Source organism: Dysidea avara, chromosome 10 (genome assembly GCF_963678975.1).
Source record: "Dysidea avara chromosome 10, odDysAvar1.4, whole genome shotgun sequence".
Taxonomy (NCBI): Eukaryota; Metazoa; Porifera; class Demospongiae; order Dictyoceratida; family Dysideidae; genus Dysidea; species Dysidea avara.
The window spans coordinates 17,354,353-17,376,634 of NC_089281.1; the positions used below are offsets into that span (position 1 = coordinate 17,354,353).

Genomic DNA, 22,282 nt, shown 5'->3' on the forward strand with positions numbered 1-22,282 from the left:
ACTTCTACCTCAGTGTTGTACAATGATGTATATTCTACAGATTCAAGCTTATAAAATGCTCCCCCACTTTATCATTTTTTTATGAATGCTGCATGGCATTGTGAGAAATTATGACTGTACTAGGCGATAACTTTAGACCTGGCTGTTGTAGTACCTATCATACTATGTGATACATAACTGTCTACATCTTGATAATACAGAGGTATGACTTACCATCTTGTTGCCACCACGAATGAAAATGGTGACTGCTTTAGAGTTATGACATTTCTCAATCACCAACATGTGATCTTTAGTTGTGCCAAAGTCCAGCTCCCTCACCAAGCCAGCTTTACCTAACTTGTCAGCAGTTAGTTCACTAAACCTCGGCACTATACGACCACCAGTAGCAATAGCAATCAACTGTAACACGCCCAGTATCAAAGGTCAATTATTAAAACAGCACCACTGACCTCTATTTCAGGACCACCAACCCAGCGTACTGCAGGTAGTTCGTTAGTCAACAATAGATGGTTTGCTTCATCATCAAACCCCCATTGGCAGATGGCAAGGTTGGCTCCAGTATTCTTCACCTATACAAATCATGTAAACATTAATCCTTAACACACACGCGCTTGCTTTCAGTACCTGATGTACCATCTCTGTAAACTTTTCTTTCTCATAACTTAGCAGTTTCTTGTAGTCCTCAACTGAAGTGACTGAGAGTCCATATTTAGTTTTTGGCTTTGGTGGCTCAAAAGGACATGTCAGGATTGCTAGTTTAGCATCTTCTATCCTCTGAAATAAAAAAAAAAATTATTGAATAGTATGGAAGCACATTTACAACATACACAAATAACACTTAGAAAATATACAACAAATAAAACACTCAATATGCACTATATCAATAATGTGTAAAGGAGTAACTAATGCAAAATATAAAATACAAAGTTACACATGGTCTCTTTAAATCTAGACAAACCAACGAAAATAAACTCAGTATGGACTATGCAGGAGAGTCACATTGCAAGATAAAATACAGTTTCACTGTTGTCAATTCACAAGGGTTGTCGCTTTAAACGTGAAGGAAATGCGACAGCTTATGTACCGCCTACCACCACATTCAATTAATCGGCCTATCACCAGCAGCAACGAAGTAAACTTCAGTATATACACCGCAGTATGTTCATTGTCCAGATCATGCACATATGTATCTATATCAGACACTAGCACTAAAACACTCCACAAATAGATCAGGAGACAATGCCATATTCAAAAAGTTACACATTTATAGTTCTACATTGTCCAGGCAGGTATGACTACATGGTTAGTCATGTCCTATAACTGCACACAGCCTATCAGGTGCTATTCCATATAAGGATCATTGTGAAAAATGCACTGTGATGATTCCTGCAACTACTGCTCTCAGCATATTATTTGTATGGTACCTTTGCATCACTTTGATTTCAACCTTTACCATTTCATGCACCAGCTTCTAACCAAAGACAATATGCAAAGTGGACTGTCCATCATCACAAGTGTCTCCAGCATCCCAGGCCAACAAAGGTGTATAGGCAGTAACGTGCAGGGAGTACAGAGCCTTGCTGTGTGTTTTCAACAAGTTGATGTTGTGCTACTTCTAAAAACCAGGCATCCATGCAACTAAAGGCATGTTCACACAAATTTGAATTAGGAACTGGATGCAAAAGGAATTCAGGCAATGCGTATTGAATCCAAATTGAACGTGTCCACATGCATTATCATGTAATGCGCATTATTGAATTACTAGTGTGGTAAACAGATAATTAAACGGTTGAGAAAACACCCATTTGCGCCAACCAAGAGAACAGTGAGATTAACAATAGAATGAAAGGAATACCTCGTAGTAACACTTATACTTGTATTTATAACGTACCGGAAGGATTTCTATGAGTAGAGTACGAAAGACCACTGATGGTGCGTGAATGGTATGGGACCATTGTTCTTTCAAACTGTAAGAGCTAGCTATGATGATGAAACACTGCTTCAACTTGTCCTTGCACTTTTATCACACTGAGCGTTTCTGTATGTCTACCCTGTGTTGTTTACAAAGGTTAAGCGCAAACGTGTAAAGCCCTCATTTACTAACTAACATTGCATTATCATGAAGTATCAAATCCTGATTCGCCAGCCAATTCACATTCAAGCCACCTATGGAGGTGGATTCGTGTAAACCACCTTCAATTCGCCTTAATGCGTATTCCATGTGGATGCAAGTAATTTGAATCAATACGTATTCAATTCGCATTATTTTTGTCACCTTAACTAACTCATCTGGAATTAGCCAACTATGTATTTTATTAACTTGGCCAATAGGTTTGTGGTTTTACAATGATACATAATTAATTTATTGTAATTTAGGATTTCATAATTCATGAAGTTTTTGTAATTCTTCAATTATATTGCTATACACTGCTAAGGAAGCACTTGTTAAATAAACCAACATACTATGCACAAAAGTACTTCCAAACTGTTTTATAGTTTGACTACCGTGTTTTTTCCCCACAAATTCTCTTGACAAAGCCTCAAAGCTGCTCTTCATTTACGTTCACGTATGTCATGCTCCTACTGTTTCATCACACTATAGCTATTTAAATACTGCCAATGGAACAAATAAATCATTCAAAACATGCAGCAGTTAGCAAGATGATAGTCCAACCAGAATGGAAAGCAGACAGATGGATGGCTTATATATTTACAAATATGCTGCACACAACACAGTGATACACTACTAACTTTAGGCATTTGAGGATGACTCATGTCCTTATCAATGACAACACCTTTGACCAGCATCGTCTCTTCCAGTTTCCCACCAACTTTCCCATCAACTTTTATCAATTCAAAATCCACATCCTTACGTTCTAGATCAGCCACTGACAAAACAGCATCTACAGCAATTTCTGCCATTTTTCTCTGACACCGGTTAATGCTACAGGTAGCACAAACAAAAATACATTACATAAACACACGAGCACACAAAAAGAAATGGCCATAAAAGAATTACATAATTACAATAAATGTATCAAAGAATCAGTTTTCTAAAGAGTACAATTGGTAACTCTTTAAAAATAGTTTACAGAGAAGTTACTATAGCATAGTGCCTGGCCACCACGGTAATGATACGTACCATAGTGGAATTTTCATCTATGCCAATTAATGCACACCACTACATACAATACATACATTTTAGATCCTAGGGTTGTCATGGCAGTTTCCACTAGTAATTCTCTGCAGTCTCCATCAATGGGGAAACTCTCACTAACAGTGTCCAAGTGTTCTAGGGCCACTCGAGCTGCTAACTCGTATCCATCAGCAATTCTTATCGGATGAATTCCCTTGTCTAACAGTTGCTCAGCTTGTTCTAATAAAGCACCTGCCAGAACTGAGTAGAAAACAGCAATAAGTGTATTTTCATAATAAATTCAGAGACAAATCATACTAGTCACATTTGGAACAATGCTTGGTACCATTATATCAGGAAATTCACGGTAAATAAATCATGGGAGTTAATACCAGTCTATGTGTGTATGTCCAATATAGTGGACATTGGTTGTTAAAGGGTTATTAATTAATAAATGTATCAAAGAATCAGTTTTCTAAAGAGTACAAATGGTAACTCTTTAAAAATAGTTTACAAAGAAGTTACTATAGCATAGTGCCTGGCCACCATGGTAATGACACGTACCATAGTGGAATTTTCAACTATGCCAATTAACGTATTAAATATTTGCCATTTTTAGGATACTACTTGACATGGTCACTACAACAGGGTGGCCTTTGAGATATCTATCACTGTACCGGGATTTTCCAGTCCGTTGTCCTATGTATTTTGGCACATGCGCTTAGCAATGCGGAGGAAATGGCAGATTCAAATGAGATTCAAATAACTGTGTGTGTCCTATGATGATGAATACTTGTTAATGTGGTAAAACTAATACTCACTGTGTTGTTGTGACTCCTTTATCACCAGTCATGGCCCTTCAGTTACTAGATTTTTAGCGCATGCGTAATTATAATAGGACAACGGACTGGAATAACCCAGTAGGGAGTATACTACTGCCAGATGTGATGTTTGATACCATTTTATGGTAGGTAATGTAGTAGTAGTAGTAAAATCTTTTATCCAACCATTCCTATCCCATAGCAAAGTAATTGGTATTCTAAAAGCTTAACTATAGACTAATGGCAAAAAATTTTTTCATTTGTTAAATTTGGAATTTGAAGGGATACACTTGTTAGATCGGTCCTACTACATGTACTGTAGGCTATGACATGTACAGCTTCAAGTTTTAAGTATGTCCAGGAGTGCATCAAATCCTACAGACAAGGGAACATGTAACTCCGTAAATTCAAACATGGCTGCCATGTACTACAAGTAACTTTTAAAATTTCCTAATTAGGATATTATATGGAGGCGCATGCTCAAGTACGTCATGTTTCCACTGCAACAAAGCAAAGCTATGGTAACGAAGTTCAATGGCACAGCAGAGGAATAGTAGCACAGGCTTATTAGGACAGTCTTTCTACAGTCGCTAATCACACAAAACTGATTCCACTTGACTATCCCAAGCTTTACCTTCGACTCAACGGTCTTCCTATCGAAGCAGCTTTACTACCTTCACACAAGATGATGGGGTAGCAGCCCATTCAGTGTATCCCTGTTGCGTGTAATGATGTAACCAATTATATACATAGTAACACTGGATGTCATATTTGAATTTCACCGTAGTATTGGTAGTGTACGAAGTTACATGCTCCCTTGTCCATAGGATTTGATGCGCTCCTGCTATGCCCTATAAGCAAATAACTATTTTAAAGACTTAATCTATATTAAATGATAGACTTGTTCTACTTTAGATGTAAAGACTCTAACACAATATGAATCAAAGCACCTGTAGGTAGTATGTAGTAGCAACCTAGTCTCGCCCCCAGACCACAAGGGTCTGGTGACACGCAATACAAACTCTTGGCAGTGACGTATACGACCGAGGAATTCATCGGTTACCAATCAGATTCGAGTACATCTCTGACATCAGATATTCCTATATTTTCACACAACTAGAACTCACTTTGTTCTTTATTGCTGTGTCCCATTCACGGTATACACTGATGCTTTTTACTGTAGCATCATGGATCTTAAGCAGCGCTCCGCCATCACTGACAATTTGAATTCATGCATCAGAATTACGTAATGCATGATGTCATATGGAAATTGTAAGGCTTTGTTTTATACTGCCTAGCGTTTCTATTGCGTGTCACCAGACCCTTGTGGTCTGGGGGCGAGACTAGTAGTAACCCACTAATAGCTACTGTATAATACTTACCCACTACTCCAGTAGTTCCATCACCAATTTCATCATCTTGTGCCTTTGATAACTCCACCAACAACTTGGCTATCTCATGTTCCAGGTCCATCATTCCCAGAATGGTGGCTCCATCATTAGTAATAGTTATCTCCCCATCAGAACTAACCATCATCTTGTCCAAACCTATACCAGGATGGCCAAACGAGTCGACCCTTCGGCTTCTACAATTACGACACCTCACCTTTTGGACCAAGTGAAGAACGGATAACATTCGCTACTGTTTTGGCTGCCATTATATGTGCCTGAAATACAAAATGGCAAAGCACGTGCTATGAGATGAGACTACCTTGTGTGCTTCGATTCCAGCCAATCTTCTTTTAGTGCTCTGGTCCTTTAGTATTATAAACGGGTGACCGTATTCGTCGAAAGCGATTGCTGCGTTACTCATACTCATCTTGATAACCTCCTTGTATCTATCACGTGTAATCTGGTGTGCGTTATTTGGGGTGACGGCAAAATGGCCAATGAAAATCCACCACCGAAAAAAGCCGCCTCCAACTTATACCTTGGCTTTGATATAAGCACCCAGCAGGTAAGTCATCGTTCTGTAGTAGTTAAACTCGGAATAAGGCCAGTACTCTAGATTATTAACAATGTGCTGTGCTTGCATGCGTCCGCTGAGGTCATTCATTCATTGCGCAGCTAAAACTTATTGCGATTGATGACAATCTGGAGCTGCACACAGAAGTAGCTATAGAGTATGATAATGACTTAAAAGAGTTCAAGTGAGCAGACAGTTATATTAAATATGTGTATGTACATGTGTGCACACACAGTACTAGCGGGGGTCTCCATGCTGGTGCTGATGGGGTATCATATACAGCTCCTGCTGCAATGTGGGTGAAGGCTTTTGATCTGATGTTTGCCAGACTAGAAGAAAGGGGTTTTCCATTTGGAAGAGTTGTATCAGTTTCTGGATGTGGTCAGGTATACACTTTGTATGTAACACAAACACATGTATTCAGTGTAACACACAATTTCATTACCAACTGAACTATGTACATGTATAGCAACATGGCAGTGTTTATTGGAAGGAAGGAGCTCAGAAAGTTCTTCAGTCTTTAGACTCATCCAAATCACTTTATGACCAACTCATTGACCGGTTTTCCATAGCAAACTCTCCAGTGTGGAAAGATGCTAGCACAACAAGACAGTGCAGGATGTTGGAGGAGGCTATGAATGGACCAGAGGTAGAATGTACTGTATGTGTGAGTGTATGAAAATGATACGATGTCTTGTAGGTAGTAGCAAAGATTACTGGATCACGAGCATATGAAGTGAGTACAGTATGCACAGAGTATATCATTTCATACCTAACCAATTATCTCATGTCTCATATGTTTACACGCGCGCACATACACAATCATGCATCTACATATAAGGTTCCAGATGTTGGTATCAATATAATCCAGTATTCATTTTAATTTTATTCTCAATATAGCGATTCACTGGCAACCAGATTGCTAAGATCTGTCAAGAACACAATTCTGACTTTAAACAGACAGAGGTAACGTAAAATGTCAAGATTTCTGAGATCTCAGGCAAACTCATTTTGTTACAGAGAATATCTCTGGTGAGTAGTTTTGGACCCTCACTGCTACTTGGTGACTATGCATCAATTGATTATAGTGACGGTATGTTAAATGATACAATGGATACCTTTTGTACAAATATATGGATGGAAAATGAATGTAATGGAACATGGAATATAGTATCAACTGTTATTATGGTCACTATGCTCAGCTGCTTGTTCCTATGCAAGTTTTCAAATTAAATGTCCCTTAAAAAATCATAATGCTCCAAGCTTTGTCCGTATTAAGAACCATTGCATTTGAGTAGTAAATGTGTAACATGTAAAATGTGCAAAAATGTATTTAAAAATATATCCATTCCAGGATCTGGAATGAACTTACTTGATATTCACACGAAGGACTGGAATCAAACTGCCCTTGATGCATGTGCACCTGGTCTCAGGAAATTATTGGGTGTCCCTACTCCTAGTTGTTCCATGCTGGGCACTATCTCCAACTACTTTGTACAACGTTATCACTTTTCTGCTGACTGCAAAGTGTGCGCTTTTACCGGAGACAATCCTTCAGCATTAGCTGGAATGAGACTCCAACAAGGAGATATAGCTGTGAGGTGTGTGAAATCTTAAAGCATTGAAGAACATATACTAAGTAGATAAAGTACCTTATGGATGATAATTCCGATACAGTTTTAGTACTACGAGGATATATCGTACATTATTATTGCAACTAGAGGCAAATTGTATCTGTAGGGACCGCACAAACTGTCCATCATAAAAGAAGGCAGTTTCTTTCTTTAAACAGAGGTTATTAAGTGAGGTTTCAGTGACTTCTAATCCTATTACAGTTTAGGTACCAGTGATACTCTGTTCTTGTGGTTGGATGAACCCAAGCCACAACTAGTGGGACATGTTCTCATCAACCCTGTGGACAGCAGTGCTTACATGGCTCTCCTGTGGTATGTACTGTACTATCTCTGGTGTCCTCTAATGTGTCACTGCTACCTTGTAGCTATAAGAATGGGTCAATGACTCGAGAATGGATCAGGGACAAATATGCAGACAAATCATGGGAGGTATATTTTATTTATTTATTTCGTTTCATCAGTTGTACATACAGAAATTTGAAAAAATGCTTGCATCGACCCAACCTGGAAATGGAGGAAACATTGGCTTTTATTTCACTGACACAGAAATTATCCCAGTCGGTGTGAAGGGGTGCTTTAAATTTGACAAAGATGACAAAAAGGTTCACTGCTGCTATTGTCTTTTCAATTCTACTGAAAATTTTGTTTACGATTTTAGGTAGAAGACTTCTCACCAGAGGAAGAGATACGTGCAGTGGTGGAAGGACAGTTGATGGCAAAACTGTCACATGCTCAACATCTTGGCTATCATGTCAACTCTAACACACGAATCCTGGTCACTGGAGGAGCTTCTGAGAATATAGGAATATTGCAGGTAATACATTGAGGTATAATATAGTGTGCATGATTAATTATAAGTTATTTATAGAGTATACACGTCAATTGGTGTATTTTGAAACTAAAGCTATCTTTCGTGAAATTTACATAGCCAGAAATTTAGGTAAAAGGGCTGAGGCATTTGGGAACTCCATCTGTGCATGTGGTCACTGTGGTGTACGTATTATACTTGGAAAGTAACAGCTTACACTTATTTTTACCACATAGAAGTAATTGTTACCACATCAAAGTGATTCTTAGCTTTTTATAAACATGGTGTTATAATGATATATCAGTTGTGCCATGGTTACTCAACAATAATGCTTCTGCCCTGGGCTAGGTCATATTGTCAGGCAAGCCATGATACTTAGTTTCTCACATTTGTTTGTTCTACTAAGGTATTAGCTGATGTGTTTGGAGCTCCAGTCTACACACTTGGTGGGACCAAAAATGCTGCTTGTCTTGGTGGTGCCTACATCGCTAAATGTGGTAAGGCCGGCTCTGTACTGCTGTTATGGTGGCACTGTTTTGGTGCTTTACTTAGAAAATATCTAAGCATTATAAATCTACTTCAGCAGGTTTTTAAAGATGAGTACATTATATCTATTCAAGCTCAAAGTACTGGCTGCTGATCTCGATCTCAGAAATATTGTATACCATACAATTTGTTAAATATAGAAACAAGTTGATGTTATGATACTTCTAAAAACCAGGCACCCATGCAGTTAATACTATCTCATTCTAACTGAATAGGTAATAATCAACCATGTATATAATTTAGTTTATATCCGTGCTATTGCTATAAATTCAGCTAGATATAAATACTGTAATTTAGCATATTTCGTAGTTCATGAATTATGTTATAATTCAGTAATTACGTTGCTATGCACTGCTAAGGAAACGTAACTCTAACAAATCACTTTAAACCACAAATTAGTATCTTCTCAACTGTTTTATAGTATGTCCATTGTGTTTTCTCATGCGAATTGTTTAGAGAAAACCTCAAGACTGCCTTTCATTTTCATTCGTGTAAGTATGGGACAAGCCACCTTTCTTTTTCTGGTATCCTACAAAGTCTATTACGCTGTTATTATGCCTATATAGTCCATTAGGAAAGTTGTTCACATGTTCCTTAACCTGTTTAACTCGAATTTCGGAATAGCAGCCTTGGCATAAAGCTTAGCTTTTTGAAAGTGTAAAATAATGTTTACAAAGCCTTCATTTCACATATGCAGGCTGATTTTGACACAAAACTGTTTGCTCACATGGCTGAAATGACATGGACTCACTCACTCACTCACTCACTCTCACTCACTCACTCACTCACTCACTCACTCACTCACTCACTCACTCACTCACTCACTCACTCACTCACTCACTCACTCACTCACTCACTCACTCACTCACTCACTCACTCACTCACTCACTCACTCACTCACTCACGCACTCACTCACTCACTCACTCACACACACACACAGAGCAGACCACCATAAGGTGATGTCCTTCTGCCTAGTGGCAGACTGAGTTGATAAAAACCATCATGATCTTCTGTTCATAAAGCACTTATGCCTTGCCATATCCTGGGGCCTCCAAAACGTTCATTGACTCCAAAACGTTTGTTGACTGGGGCAAGCGACTGGAGCACTCACATTACTTGCTGCATGACACAATCTAACACTGTCACACCTGTGTCTTGCTTTGTCCTGAGATCTACTACATAAAACTGCACTTGCATCTATCACTGCCTTCTTGTGTTGTATCACTCACTGATGGGGCTCTTTCACGCACGCACACACACAAAACTTTCCAAAACCAGATGCATGCCCTGCTGCAAAACCAGCTTTGAATTTGGGTTGTGATTACAGCTATAGCTACGTCCGAGTTGTATGTATCTGAAGTTGGGTTTGCCATGTTTTGTAGTAAAGCAAAATACTTCAACCAGAACACTTTAGGCAAGTGTATCTATACATTAGAAGTTAAATTTGCAAAGGTGTTAGAATTATACATTTAGTACATTAGTACAGAACTGAGCAGAAATTACTAAGTACAAGATACCCTCCATATTTTTTAACTTTCAAAATCTTATACCTAGAAAAACAACATAAAACTCACTTAGAAGTCACACGTATTCCAAATCACTTTACCAGTTGGGCACTGGAGGGTGAACACAGAAGGCAGAGCCTGTACAAGGTGTTTACCACTAGCCTAGGAGCCTAAGCGTTTTGTAATAGTGGCTATGGATTGATCCAGAGGAAAGGTTGTGTTTTTAACCCAGCTACTCATTTGTATAAATGCTTCAAAGCGAGTAATCTACAAAACTTTTTTCACATAAACTATGTAGCTATGACTACCACTAACTAGTTTACACGTCATTGTAAATTATTAATAGTGTACACCGATCCAAGTAGTTTTGCTGGTGCTCTACAAACAGCTCCTCAGTATACCCTCACTGCTCAACCAGTGGCAAGTGTCCACCAGGTGAATAGTAGATAATTATAGAGTTAATGTATTGGATGTATTCTTTCTAGGTTTACAAGGACATGCTACCAAGGTTACAAAAGTTGGAAAGTGACCTTTTATCACATATAAATGACAGCGAATAAACATAGTTTTTAATGGTACTTTTTATAATCTATACTTTTAGTTACTGTGCTAATGTACCATCCATTAGGCACACGTGATATTACAATTTGTTACCCAAACGGCGAGCGCCGTGTTATAAATAACTGTCAAGGTACGCTATGTCAGTGGGACCAGATGAATGGGAAACGTATTTTCACAACAACGAACCTCCGGGTAATCTAGAAGACGTCAAGTCATCCGTGGACCGCTTTGTGAAGGAACATGGCGCGTCTAACAGAAAAATTGCTCTGGTAACGGTAAGCGCGCAATATATTATTTATCATTTTCTTTAAAAATTGTTCGTGCTGTTCACTTACATAGTCCGGAGGAACTACAGTTCCACTGGAGAGTAATACTGTAAGATTTGTGGATAACTTCAGTGCTGGCAATAGAGGTTCATCATCTACAGAGTATCCTTGCAGTTTTCCTATAGCTATGGTGCATCATAGATGTGGGTGCATCCATGAAATAGCTATGTGTTTCTTAACTTATTTAGATATTTTCTGCTCAATGGGTATGCTGTTATCTTCATGCACAGAGAGAAATCATTGCTGCCATATTTGCGGCACTTCCACTTCCAAAACTTCTTGGATTGGTTTAAGCTTACCAGCAGTGTTGAACAGCAAGCATCACTGGAATGTATGTGCGTATGTGTGTGTAGCATACGTGTGTGTGTGTGTGTGTGTGTGTGTGTGTGTGTGTGTGTGTGTGTGTGCGAGCGTGCATGTGTGTGTCATAACCAAGTGGCTATGGCAATCTGGTTCATTGCCAAATTAACATTGCTATATATAATATATTGTTGTTGGTGTTTCCTTGACCAAGAAACTTTACTCACATTGCTCCAGTCTCAACTGGAGAAGCAGCTCACCCAGCTGTAACATGCAAATGCCCAACTGCCCTTGTCTCACTTAGTAGTGTTGGGGTCATTGATGGAACCTTAGGTTCCACGGCCTCTTTCTATGAGACCTGGACAGTCCTTCTGCGAGTTACTAGTCCTGACTCGTGTGGTGCACTGGCATCCTAGTGCTGGGCGGAAATAGCTACCTGAACCCTGAATTTTGGCTTACGTAAGTACTGTTTGTGTTTTCAGCGCACTTGTCTCTAGCGTATGCATGGCTTCTTAAGATGAAATCACAACTGATGTGTTTCTGTGTGTGTGTCATTTTCATATCAAATATGATATCACTCTGTATATTGTTGTTTAGTTGTCATAAACATATATTTGGAGTCAGACCTGTTGGGATCAAATTTTCTATTGTGTCCTTAACTCAGCGAGTTTGTTAAGAGAGTTCGACTGTATCTACAATTATCTGCAGCACAAGCTGGAATGCAATAGTAAATTTGTTATTTTCATTATAAACTACACTGTACCTGTATTCCATGTACAACCAATTTGAAACTGACTGTTACATAAACAGAGGGTTTTTTATAGTGTCAGTGTCTTCAGAACTTCATGACAGACTTGTTAAACAATTGTCCGTGTATGAAAAGGTTTGTCACGTATTGTGAGTGTATATAGTATTGTTTGTTCTCTTCTCACAGGTCAAGAAAGAAAATCGACTACTGCACATATCTTTCACGACTGTTACTGAGTACTTGTTTCTGTTGAAAGCCATTGCCAAAATATTTGATCGTTTGGGGGCCATTGGGATATTTTATCTGGCTGCCGCCGTGTCTGATTTCTACCTCCCTGCACCAGAAATGGTAAAGTGTTCTAGGTATCATATGTGTTCTCCTCAGCAGTGTTTAAAGTGTACGGGTTATTGTCAGTGCCGCCCACAGAAGGGAGGGAGAGCAACTGGGGCATTTTGCCCTGGGCCTCAGCCTGAAAGCTTGGGGCCCCATCAAGGGCCCCTTGAATACCTGTTAAAAGATCAATATACTCTAATAGAGCAGTCACAATATTCTTCAGAGGAGCAGTGTAGCAAGCTATGTATGTACAGTAATTATAAATAAGGAGATATAGTTGGTGAGAGGCAGCTATTGTCATTGTTAGCATGCAATAACCTTTTTTCTTCTTTTTTTTGGTCTTTGACTTACAGCACTGAAGTTGTGATTCAGAGTGGAACCCTCCTTGCCCCTGGGGCCACACTTTAACACTTTGCCCTGGACCCCTTAATTTCTCTGGGCAGCCCTGATTATTTTTTTTTCAAAAACGGTTGTTTATTTGCTTGAATTGTCAGTGTCTAGCAACTTAATTAGCTAATGGTGGAATCTTTATGAGATTAATTGTTTGTTTGTAAATTTACTTACCATACATGACTGGCCTACATAGTACATACAGTATTTACATGGACAGGTGGATAGTTGGCTGGTTTGTACAGGGGGTGTAGTTGTGCTGTTCTATGTAGGTAACACTTCTGTGTAATTTTCCTTGGGGTGTCATTTGTTCCCTGGGTGCATCAGCATGCCATCTGCCCAGTATCAATAAATACATGAACAAGTTTCATTGTATTGGTAACAAACATCTAGTGCCTAACTGGTAAAGTAGATAATAATAACAACAATGGAGACTGTTAAAGAAGGGAAAGCAGTTGCATGGTGATTATTTTAAAAATTTGTGTCTGCCGACTATGTACATCTTATTGTCTTATATGGCATTTTTATCCTGTGTAGCATAGGCTAAAGGGACTTGACAAATTTGAGTGAATTTATCATCTATACTTCCCATATTCCTTTTGCTCCCAATTGCAATGGTAAATGCTATGATAGTATTACAAGTTTTTGTAATTTCATTGTGCGTTACAAGTTTTCGTGTTATGATACTCAGCCTGAACACAAGATCCAGTCTACAGGTGCTCTATCCATTACGATGAAGCAGGTGCCAAAGTTACTGAGTCCTTTGGTCAGGGAATGGGCACCTAAAGCATTTACTGTCTCCTTCAAGGTGAGGTTTGTGTCCTCTTGTGGTTTTATTTGTGTGTGTTGTTAATAACAGTTGGAAACTAATAAAGATTTGCTGATTTCAAAGGCTAAGCAAGCGATTGAAAGATACCAGCATCAAGTGTGTTTGTGTAATTATTGTGTGTATGTCTGTGTGTGAGGCAGCAACCGGCTGTGTTATAATGGGAATGGCATAAAGCATAGGATGCCCAAATGTCCGTGTCTCATATAGGGTATGTGGTCTAGTGCCCCCTTTCAGGTTTATCAACTTTTTATTTGTGATACTTAGTGTTCCTACCTGCAAGTTACCATATTATTATACTTGGACAATTTTAGGTAGTTATTGCTAATCAATTGGACACCAGAAAGCGTATGGTTGTGCTGGTCACCAGCAGTGATGAAAAGATCATTGACATGTCTGATGCTGAGCTAACTCAGGGACAAGAAATAGAACAGAAAATCGTTGAAGACATTGTAAAACAACACAACCTATTTATAGCCTCTTCATAGAAGAATTGGTACTATTAATTTATGTTCATTTGATTATATTCACACGGTCACAGTCATTATGTTCCTATTGCGTGTAAATTATTATAATTTTGACTTTGGTTTGAATGGAAATGCTGTCGGCATTTCAGCTGGCATTTTGTCATGAGCTGTTGAGGAGCACAAATAAAACCATCCTGTGTTAACGTATTAACTCACTTGGCACTTCCCAGCCACTCTTGTGCAATGCCTGTCCTCCGTCCACTATCATAGTTGTCCCTGTGGTGAAGGCGGACGCTGGGGAGAGAAGGAATGCAACTGCAGCAGAGATCTGGAGGAAAAAACGAGAAGTTATTTTAAAAGGGGGTAAAGATAGTAAATGCATGGTCTTAAAATTCTAGTCTCGTTTTCTTGTTGTTTGTTATGTCAACCACCCACAATTTTGTTTTCAAATTAATTTTGTGTAATTTTCTTCAATGGTAAAGTGATGGAAACCTTACAACAGTCTATGCTATTGGAGGATTGCCTCTTCTGCATCATATTTCTTTTAATTGATACAGAAATTCATAATCCACCACCAAAAAAATTTATTGCTTCATAATTAATTACACTTTTTTTTAATAAATTAGCCACCATGCATGACACATGCAGTCACCTCTTCAGGTGTACCCAGCCGACATGCTGGCATTATCTCTGTGGCTGCATCAAACAGTGCCTCATCGTCATAATTAGCAGCTGCTGTCTCTGAGAATACAGTTCCCTATAATGATAAGTGATAAAGAAATATGCCGTGACTGTTTACATAACATACAGGTGCTACACAGTTGATTCTTATTCCATTTGGTGCCCACTCAACAGCAAGAGACTTTGTCAAGTTTTCTACTCCAGCTCTGGCAGCACCTGAATGACTAGCAATAACACATAATACCATCTGTGTGGAATTTAATACTTTGTGTAGTATGTATTCAAATGGGATGTAATTCACATGGCCATATGACAAGAGCAGCTTTGATATCAACACAGACTATTTTGATTGATGATCAGAACATGTGCATGTGCATACCTTGAAGTACAAAATTTTCAAAGTTTCTGTGAAGATATTTAACATCTTTTGAAGCTTAGGGATCATCCATAATCTTCATCATTTTCATAAGTATACCTTTTTAGTTACGCCCTCCCAGCATACCATAAAAATGTTGATGCTGTACTGTGTTGGAATCTTTTTTGGGTTTCCGTACCACATTTGTCACTGATTTAAATTACTATTTTTACTGTAGAAACTCCCTTGGGATAGGAAACCTCTTAATATTTCAAATTTGAGTCAAATCTGCCTAGCCATAATTGAGATATGTGCCCTCAAAGTTATCTTAACTTCTTCATAATTATTTTTCTTCTTAATCTTCTTACATATGTATTCTTCTTTTCCTTTAGCACACTTTAAAAATTGCAATGACTCTAGTATGTTTTACTCCAAATTTGGATGGCAGTATGAGCATAATGCAGTACAATTACAGTCAGTCCTATTTTCATACATCTTGGATCAAGGACAAGGGAGTTACGCACATTTTTGAAAAATGCAAAAGCAATTTGTTGACACGCCTACAGGGTATTTCAAATAACTTGAAAATCCATCTGTTCATGAAGTAACTGTACCATAAGAGTATTAGTTAAGGAGATAGATACAAAGCAAAAACCAAGCATGTGAAACAAGTGCAATTGAGATACTCTAACAGAACAGTCACTAAGAAGCTTTTTAAAAAGTGCATGAAAAATCTCAAAGAAAATTTGTCCAGCGTCCCAATCGAGATACCCTAATAGAGCAGTCGGCCTCACTGTGATTTATTGTCACACCTACCGGTTAAGCTGCTTATGCAAACTAGTTGAATTTTCTTGCACGTGTCAGGTAACTATCAAGGTATAAACCTTCAGTAATGTAATGGAAATCTGTTTAAATATCAATGAGTTATCACATGAAAACCAACCATTCGTGAATGTACTAAGCGTGTTTCAATATCCCTGTATAGAGCAGTCATATACATGCAATGTTCAGCAACTAAAATAAACCAAAAGTAAAAATGTCTAGCTCTGTAAGGATTGACAAAAGCCAGCATAGCTATACAAATTACAAAAGGAAATTATATCTCAGCGTGAAGAAGGATGCGGCCTTCCAAAATAGGCTAGTATTACAAGGATGTGGTGGTGGCCAAGAAACGGCTGCAATGAAATTATACTATCATTGCAGCCTTTTCTTGGCCGCTACCTTTGGGACCACATCTTCGTCACACTAGGTTGCACCCTTTTTCACTACTTGTGTAACAACTAGGAAAGTAGCGCATTGTACTGAGAAGACGTGTAAATGCCATGGGATGCTCTGGTATAAATATCCTTAGAACATTAAGAGGTGTGAATGTTGAATTAGTTCAACACTTTCTTTGAAATCACGAGATCAATGATGATGCGTGACCAACCTCCTAGCTAGACTAAAGCTTGAAATACAAATCAAATCAATATGCTAGTCAGCACCTGTGCCAACTATCAGAAAATGGAAACACAAATACATACATATATATATATATGTAACAACACTAAATAATACGTAACTAAGAATACATAGAGTGTTTGAATTAGCTATAATGGCTATGCACTCACAAGTACACGGTCACTTACATGTGTACACACAAAGCCTAGCAAAGCAAAGCAAAGCCTTCAGCTGCCGCTACGCGGTCACACTTCCCAGTGGCCAGCATTGGGGCACCTGTGCACTACTCAGGTGCTATGAGTCAGCGCAGGCATGCCCTCCTGGGGCAGGACTAGTAACCTGCAGGAGGCTGTACCATGTCTCACAGGTGAAGGTGTGGGCACCCGAGGTCCCACCTGGACCTTCAACTGCTATATGAGACATGGACAGTTAAGCATTTGCTTCCCCAGTTTACACCAGGTGCCCATTGATGTTACAGCTAGGTGGGCTGCTTCCTCAGTTGGCACCAGGTCACCAGGTCCCCATTTTAACAGCTGGGTAGACTGGAGCAGTGTGAGTAAAGTTTCTTGCTCAAGGAAACAACAACAACACTAAAGTGACCCATCTGGGAATTGAACCTGGAACCTTTCGATTACCAGGCGGACGCCCTAACCACTTGGCTATGCTGCCCCACACACACACACGCACACTAGAACTTGAAGCCAGCCATCCTGGGATGATGCTGTCCAGCAGAGGATGTGTCCACTCTTTTCTGTCAATGACGAGGACAGGTGGTAGTACATCTGTGCCTTGTACCTTTTGAATGATCAATGACAGGCGGTACATACGTATAAATGGTTTATTCGAAGGCGGAGCCATCACATTCTGATCAAGTCCTAAAGTTCTCTATCTGGTACAATCTTGGGCTTTGTTAGACCAGGATGACTCATCTACTCCACACTTCTTCAGATCCTGACGGGCCTTGTCCCACCAATGGAGTTTGACAGGGCACTTCTGAGGGAGCCAACCAAACAATAGCTTTTTGTGTTGCCTTACGTCAGGTATTCGGGCAACATGTCCTAACCATCTCAATCTATACAATGCTAACAAATCTCCATCATAGCAAATCTGCCAGCCAGCTCAGCAGCAGTGAGGTGCTCCTTAGGGATGGGCGGTATTGATCAACATCATACCGTGGTATTTTAATTATAGATATTGCAGTGTTACTAAATACCCACTAAATATGTATAAGCTCCCATTGCATCAATAACCTCATTGTAGACTACACAGTGCTTACTCTTCAAATGGGAAAAGAAATTGGAGACCCTAACTTTTTATATAGAACCAACAAAATTTTTAGACAGAGGTAACACATAGCACTCTCATATTTGGCTGGACTCCCATTAGTACCTTACTAGTAGTCCCATGCTATGCTCTTTGCTCCACTCCTGCTAACAAATTCTATTATAAATAATTTGAAAATCAGTATTCTCGGTATGCGGTATTACTAAATGTTAACTATTTAGTGATTTAGTTTTAAAAAATATTTCACAACAACTAAAAATCGGTATATTGCCCACCCCTAGTGCTCCTTCCATTGTACAGTTCTACTAATACCCAAAATGCAATGTATACATCTCCAGTGAAACCTGTCCAACTTAATAACCAACTCTTGGGTGGGGGGGCCCATGTTTCAGCATAAAGCAACACTCCCAATACAACAGATCTATACACTGTTCTCTTGGTCTCCAATGTCAAATCTGATGCAGTAAACTCAGGACTGCCAAATGCTCTGGATGCTTGTGCAATCCTACAACTAACCTCACCAGCTACTGTATAGCCTAAATATTTTGAGGGGCAAATATTTCGAGGTTGAGCAATGTTGCTAAAAATAAAATTTTCGCGGATTTGCAAACACTCCCAAAATGTATTAGACTATATGGAGGTCTAAATATTTCAAGGGTAAAATTTTCGCTGATAACACCCAAAACTGCGAAATCAGTGAAAAATTTCCCCCTTGAAATATTTAGGCTATACGGTACTCCACCACATGCTTCAACTAATTAACAATCCCCAATACTTAACTATTCAACCACTTCCACTACACCTCCATCCAATACCAACAGAGCTAAGTCATCTTCTGTGAGACCAATCCTAGCAACCAGCACCTTCGCCGTAGGGACACTCAGGGTAAGACCAAGCTCACAACACACACGCACGTATGCACACACATGTACATACACACCTTATTCCAGGGAATCCTCTATTCATATCAATAATGATGTTAACAATTGAGCCACCATTTTCCTCCATCCATGAATGATAAGCTACAAACACCACAATGATAATACTATTCTGCACAGAGAAGCAGCCACACCTACCATGTTTGATGCAGTAATACGTGCCTGTCAGGTTAGTTTCAATCACAGCATGCCATCCTTTAGTACTGTAAGCTGAAACTGGTGCTCTAAACTGTCCCCCACCATTGTTGACAAGATAGTCAATCTTGCCATGTTTTGATATGGTATGCTCCATCAGCCGCTTCACCTGGAAATAATTTTATGTGATAATTAACCATAGAAAATTAATATTATATTATAGAAATTTAATATTACAATTAAGATGGCATGCATCTAGTTTCAAAAGAGATAGCTAAAAAAAGTCACTCTAAATCTAATTTAATTTTCATTTTTAACTCTTAAGATTTCTTCTTGTACAGGTTTCCACCTAAACCATAATACATCTGTTTTCTAAAGCTCTAGTAGGCATGTAAATATGTCACTATATGGTTATAAATGATAAAGAAATTTAGTATACAAGTACAATATAGAGCCTATAGGGTAATTATTGTTATGAATCTAGTAAAATATGAGAACAGCAACAATTTTTTTTTGTACTTTGAAACTCCAAAAACATTAAACAATTGTATATCACAGAAATCTAATGAGATTAACAGATGAACATCTGGGGCTTAACCATCACAGTTGAAAGCGATCTTGCTGCTGATGGAAGAATACTCCATACCTGAACCATAACAAAACAATGCAGTGTCACATTAATTCCCAAAACTGCTTATTATTATTTGCAGGACAATTAAGCTACATTACTGGACTACTGGCTATCCTTAACATTCTTAAAACTACATTTGAGCTACAACAAGACATGGTTTGACATGGGCAACCTGGCCAAACATTTGCTGTGTTAGTTTTGCTGCATTGTAACCACCAGTATAACCCTATAATTTCTTCTCCAGCTTTCAAGCACTCCACTCCTATGTGAGCACCCATGATACTACTACCAATAGAGGACTCTTATCACTACGTATACTCCTTTGTGGGGGTGAAAATTTCATATGCACGTAAACTGATCCAAATTACATTATAGGGAGAAAAACTGCCATTGAGTTGTATTAGTATCCACTACATTTAATAGAAAATTCTTTGTCAACAAAATTACTGTATCTTGGAAAATCAATCAAAATTGCATTTCATATAGTTTTGAATAAAGAATTCAATTCACTAAGGGATAGATGTTTTTGAGCGTCCACGATAGCATGTTCTGATAAGGTCAAACTCCAAAGAATTTTGCAGTTTAATTGCACATAGTGTGAACTTTAACTATGATGCAGAAACAATGTATAACACATTAATCTTGACATTTTGTGCTATAGTAGATGACCCTTTTATGCCACTCACTTTTCTATGAGTCTGGTCTATGAAAGGGCCAGGTCACAACCATATACTGGAATTGTTTGTACACATATCATGTACTGCCATTATTACAGTGTATAATGGCAAGACCGATCATATCATAACACTTATAAATTCATTGAACATGTAGTATAAGTGGTAGTGGAAATGATCATTTGTTCTGAGAGTCTTTGTGAAACGGATTGTGCTTAATGTGCAGTATATGAACTGTGTACAAAGGCTGGATTACTCCAGATGGCATTCTGTGATGTCACCATGATAAATCCTGCAAGATCCCTACGCAAGTCTAATATATGGTTAGGACCATGCAGATTCTTTCACAGTAAAAATGCTCCATTTTACAACAAGCACCACCAAAGTGAGAGGCACAAAATGGCCGATGATGCCAGGCTAAACTAAATCCCAGACAAACTATAGCAGTGAAAAATTTCCATATCTTCAAAGCTATGTAAAACCATGAATGGAAAACATGAAATTTAGTAGTTTTAAAATATTTGCTCACTATTAGGCCACTCCAAATAAATTCTCTGTTTCTTGTCATCCACTCAGGCATATTTCCATACAAGCAGGTGTCCATTTCCACTGCTTTTCAAGTCAATATTTGCCCGAGTACAGCATAAAAGCATGTGTAAGCTTGTGACTGCATCTTTTTAGCAGTAGGTATAACAAAAATGTAAAATTTGTGCTGACTCGATAGCACACTGATAGTGATCTGACACTTTTTAATGAGGGCTGTACAGTATGCAAGAAAAGCAGAAAATAATGGAAGAATACAGAATAGTGGAATTTTTAGTGCTGACAGTGAACCGTTTTCTTCTTTTTTTTCCCCCGGCCCTAATGGCACTCCCTTCCACACACATCTCTATGGAAAACAAGCTAGAAGGAAAACATAAAAAGGGGAAAAGAATTCACCTACAGAAAAGACACCTAAAAGAACCTACAGAAGCCCAGGGAACAGTGAATAGTGGATGGGAAACAGAGAATTTATTTGGAATGGCCTTAGTGGGATGCACTACACTCCAATTTGAATAAATGCGATTAGTTTTGCTGCAAATTTTATCAATCGCGGCAGCTAAGTGAGCTAAGTGACCTTGCAGCATACGGTCAATAGCACTATTTGATTGTGCAATTATCACAGTCGTTTTACCATATACTGCTAGGGATGCTGGCAAGCAGTGCCAACTACTTCCTTCCCACGGAACAAAAAAAAGAGATGCAAACCATAGATAATCATCTATGTGCAAACTAAAAATGAAAGTGACGTTACAGTGGAACTTGCATAATACCAGAATAACAATCCCATACGTGCCTAGTGTCATGGCTTCTCAGGCCAGTGTATTCACTAAGAGATTCCTGTGGGACCTTTAAAGTGTCTGGATTTTTTAATATGCAGGTGTCTACATCTTTCAGAGCCACTATATACACAAAACAACTATTCACCTGATCTTCTTTCCTGATGTTACACTCAAACGTGGAGACTCTGTCTAAGGAATTGGCGGGAGGCTGTCCATTTGTTTTCAGGAACGAGTTAAGGTCATTCGCAGCGCTGGAGAGACGCTCAAGGTTTCGTGAAGCAATTACCACCCAACAGCCAAGCAACGACAGCTCCTTGGTTATCGCCTTCCCTATTCCAGTCCCTCCTCCTGTTACAATAGCTACCTTGTTAAGAAAAAGGTCCTTGCGAAACACGCTCCACATGGACATTTTGAGATTTTGGGAAATCGTAAATATTTGAACTAAATCTTGTGTT

At 38.8% G+C, this 22,282-nt stretch overlaps 4 protein-coding genes across 5 annotated transcripts in view; 2 read left to right on the forward strand and 2 right to left on the reverse strand.

Annotated features, from left to right (window-relative positions):
* LOC136269125 (T-complex protein 1 subunit epsilon-like) overlaps nt 1-5,915 on the reverse strand; it is a 7,420-nt gene extending 1,505 nt beyond the window's left edge. Inside the window, exons 1-8 of the mRNA XM_066064602.1 lie at nt 5,668-5,915; nt 5,563-5,623; nt 5,340-5,504; nt 3,199-3,397; nt 2,752-2,944; nt 625-774; nt 450-569; nt 214-399 (exon numbers count right to left, since the gene is read on the reverse strand). Of these exons, the coding sequence (XP_065920674.1) occupies nt 214-399; nt 450-569; nt 625-774; nt 2,752-2,944; nt 3,199-3,397; nt 5,340-5,504; nt 5,563-5,623; nt 5,668-5,775 (1,182 nt within the window). The 5' untranslated portion in view covers nt 5,776-5,915. The remainder of the gene's footprint in view (nt 1-213; nt 400-449; nt 570-624; nt 775-2,751; nt 2,945-3,198; nt 3,398-5,339; nt 5,505-5,562; nt 5,624-5,667) is intronic.
* LOC136269126 (xylulose kinase-like) lies at nt 5,782-11,099 on the forward strand. Of its 2 annotated transcripts, none has more exons than XM_066064603.1 (15): nt 5,782-5,913; nt 6,024-6,106; nt 6,158-6,308; nt 6,392-6,571; nt 6,623-6,658; nt 6,823-6,888; nt 6,943-7,015; nt 7,277-7,523; nt 7,758-7,868; nt 7,922-7,985; nt 8,030-8,158; nt 8,215-8,370; nt 8,771-8,861; nt 10,763-10,851; nt 10,902-11,099. In XM_066064603.1, exons 1-15 carry the CDS (start codon nt 5,839-5,841, stop codon nt 10,974-10,976), a joined length of 1,626 nt encoding a protein of 541 aa, XP_065920675.1. In that variant the 5' UTR covers nt 5,782-5,838; the 3' UTR covers nt 10,977-11,099. The 2 variants fall into 2 exon arrangements, with proteins under 2 accessions (XP_065920675.1, XP_065920676.1); XM_066064604.1 differs by having other exon boundaries at nt 5,809-5,913; nt 5,965-6,106.
* A 2-nt stretch (nt 11,100-11,101) lies between these two features.
* On the forward strand, nt 11,102-14,499 carry LOC136269131 (phosphopantothenate--cysteine ligase-like). Its single transcript, XM_066064612.1, has 8 exons — nt 11,102-11,252; nt 11,317-11,405; nt 11,492-11,634; nt 12,428-12,486; nt 12,538-12,699; nt 13,766-13,882; nt 13,934-13,999; nt 14,215-14,499. The coding sequence occupies exons 1-8, from the start codon at nt 11,115-11,117 to the stop codon at nt 14,386-14,388; spliced, it is 948 nt and encodes a 315-aa protein (XP_065920684.1). The 5' UTR covers nt 11,102-11,114; the 3' UTR covers nt 14,389-14,499.
* On the reverse strand, nt 14,392-22,269 carry LOC136269137 (peroxisomal trans-2-enoyl-CoA reductase-like). The gene is made up of 7 exons (XM_066064617.1): nt 21,973-22,269; nt 19,204-19,369; nt 19,068-19,149; nt 15,176-15,272; nt 15,020-15,124; nt 14,584-14,695; nt 14,392-14,534 (listed from the first exon to the last, which is right to left on the reverse strand). The coding sequence occupies exons 1-7, from the start codon at nt 22,234-22,236 to the stop codon at nt 14,470-14,472; spliced, it is 891 nt and encodes a 296-aa protein (XP_065920689.1). The 5' UTR covers nt 22,237-22,269; the 3' UTR covers nt 14,392-14,469.
* Between the last annotated feature and the right edge of the window lie 13 nt (nt 22,270-22,282).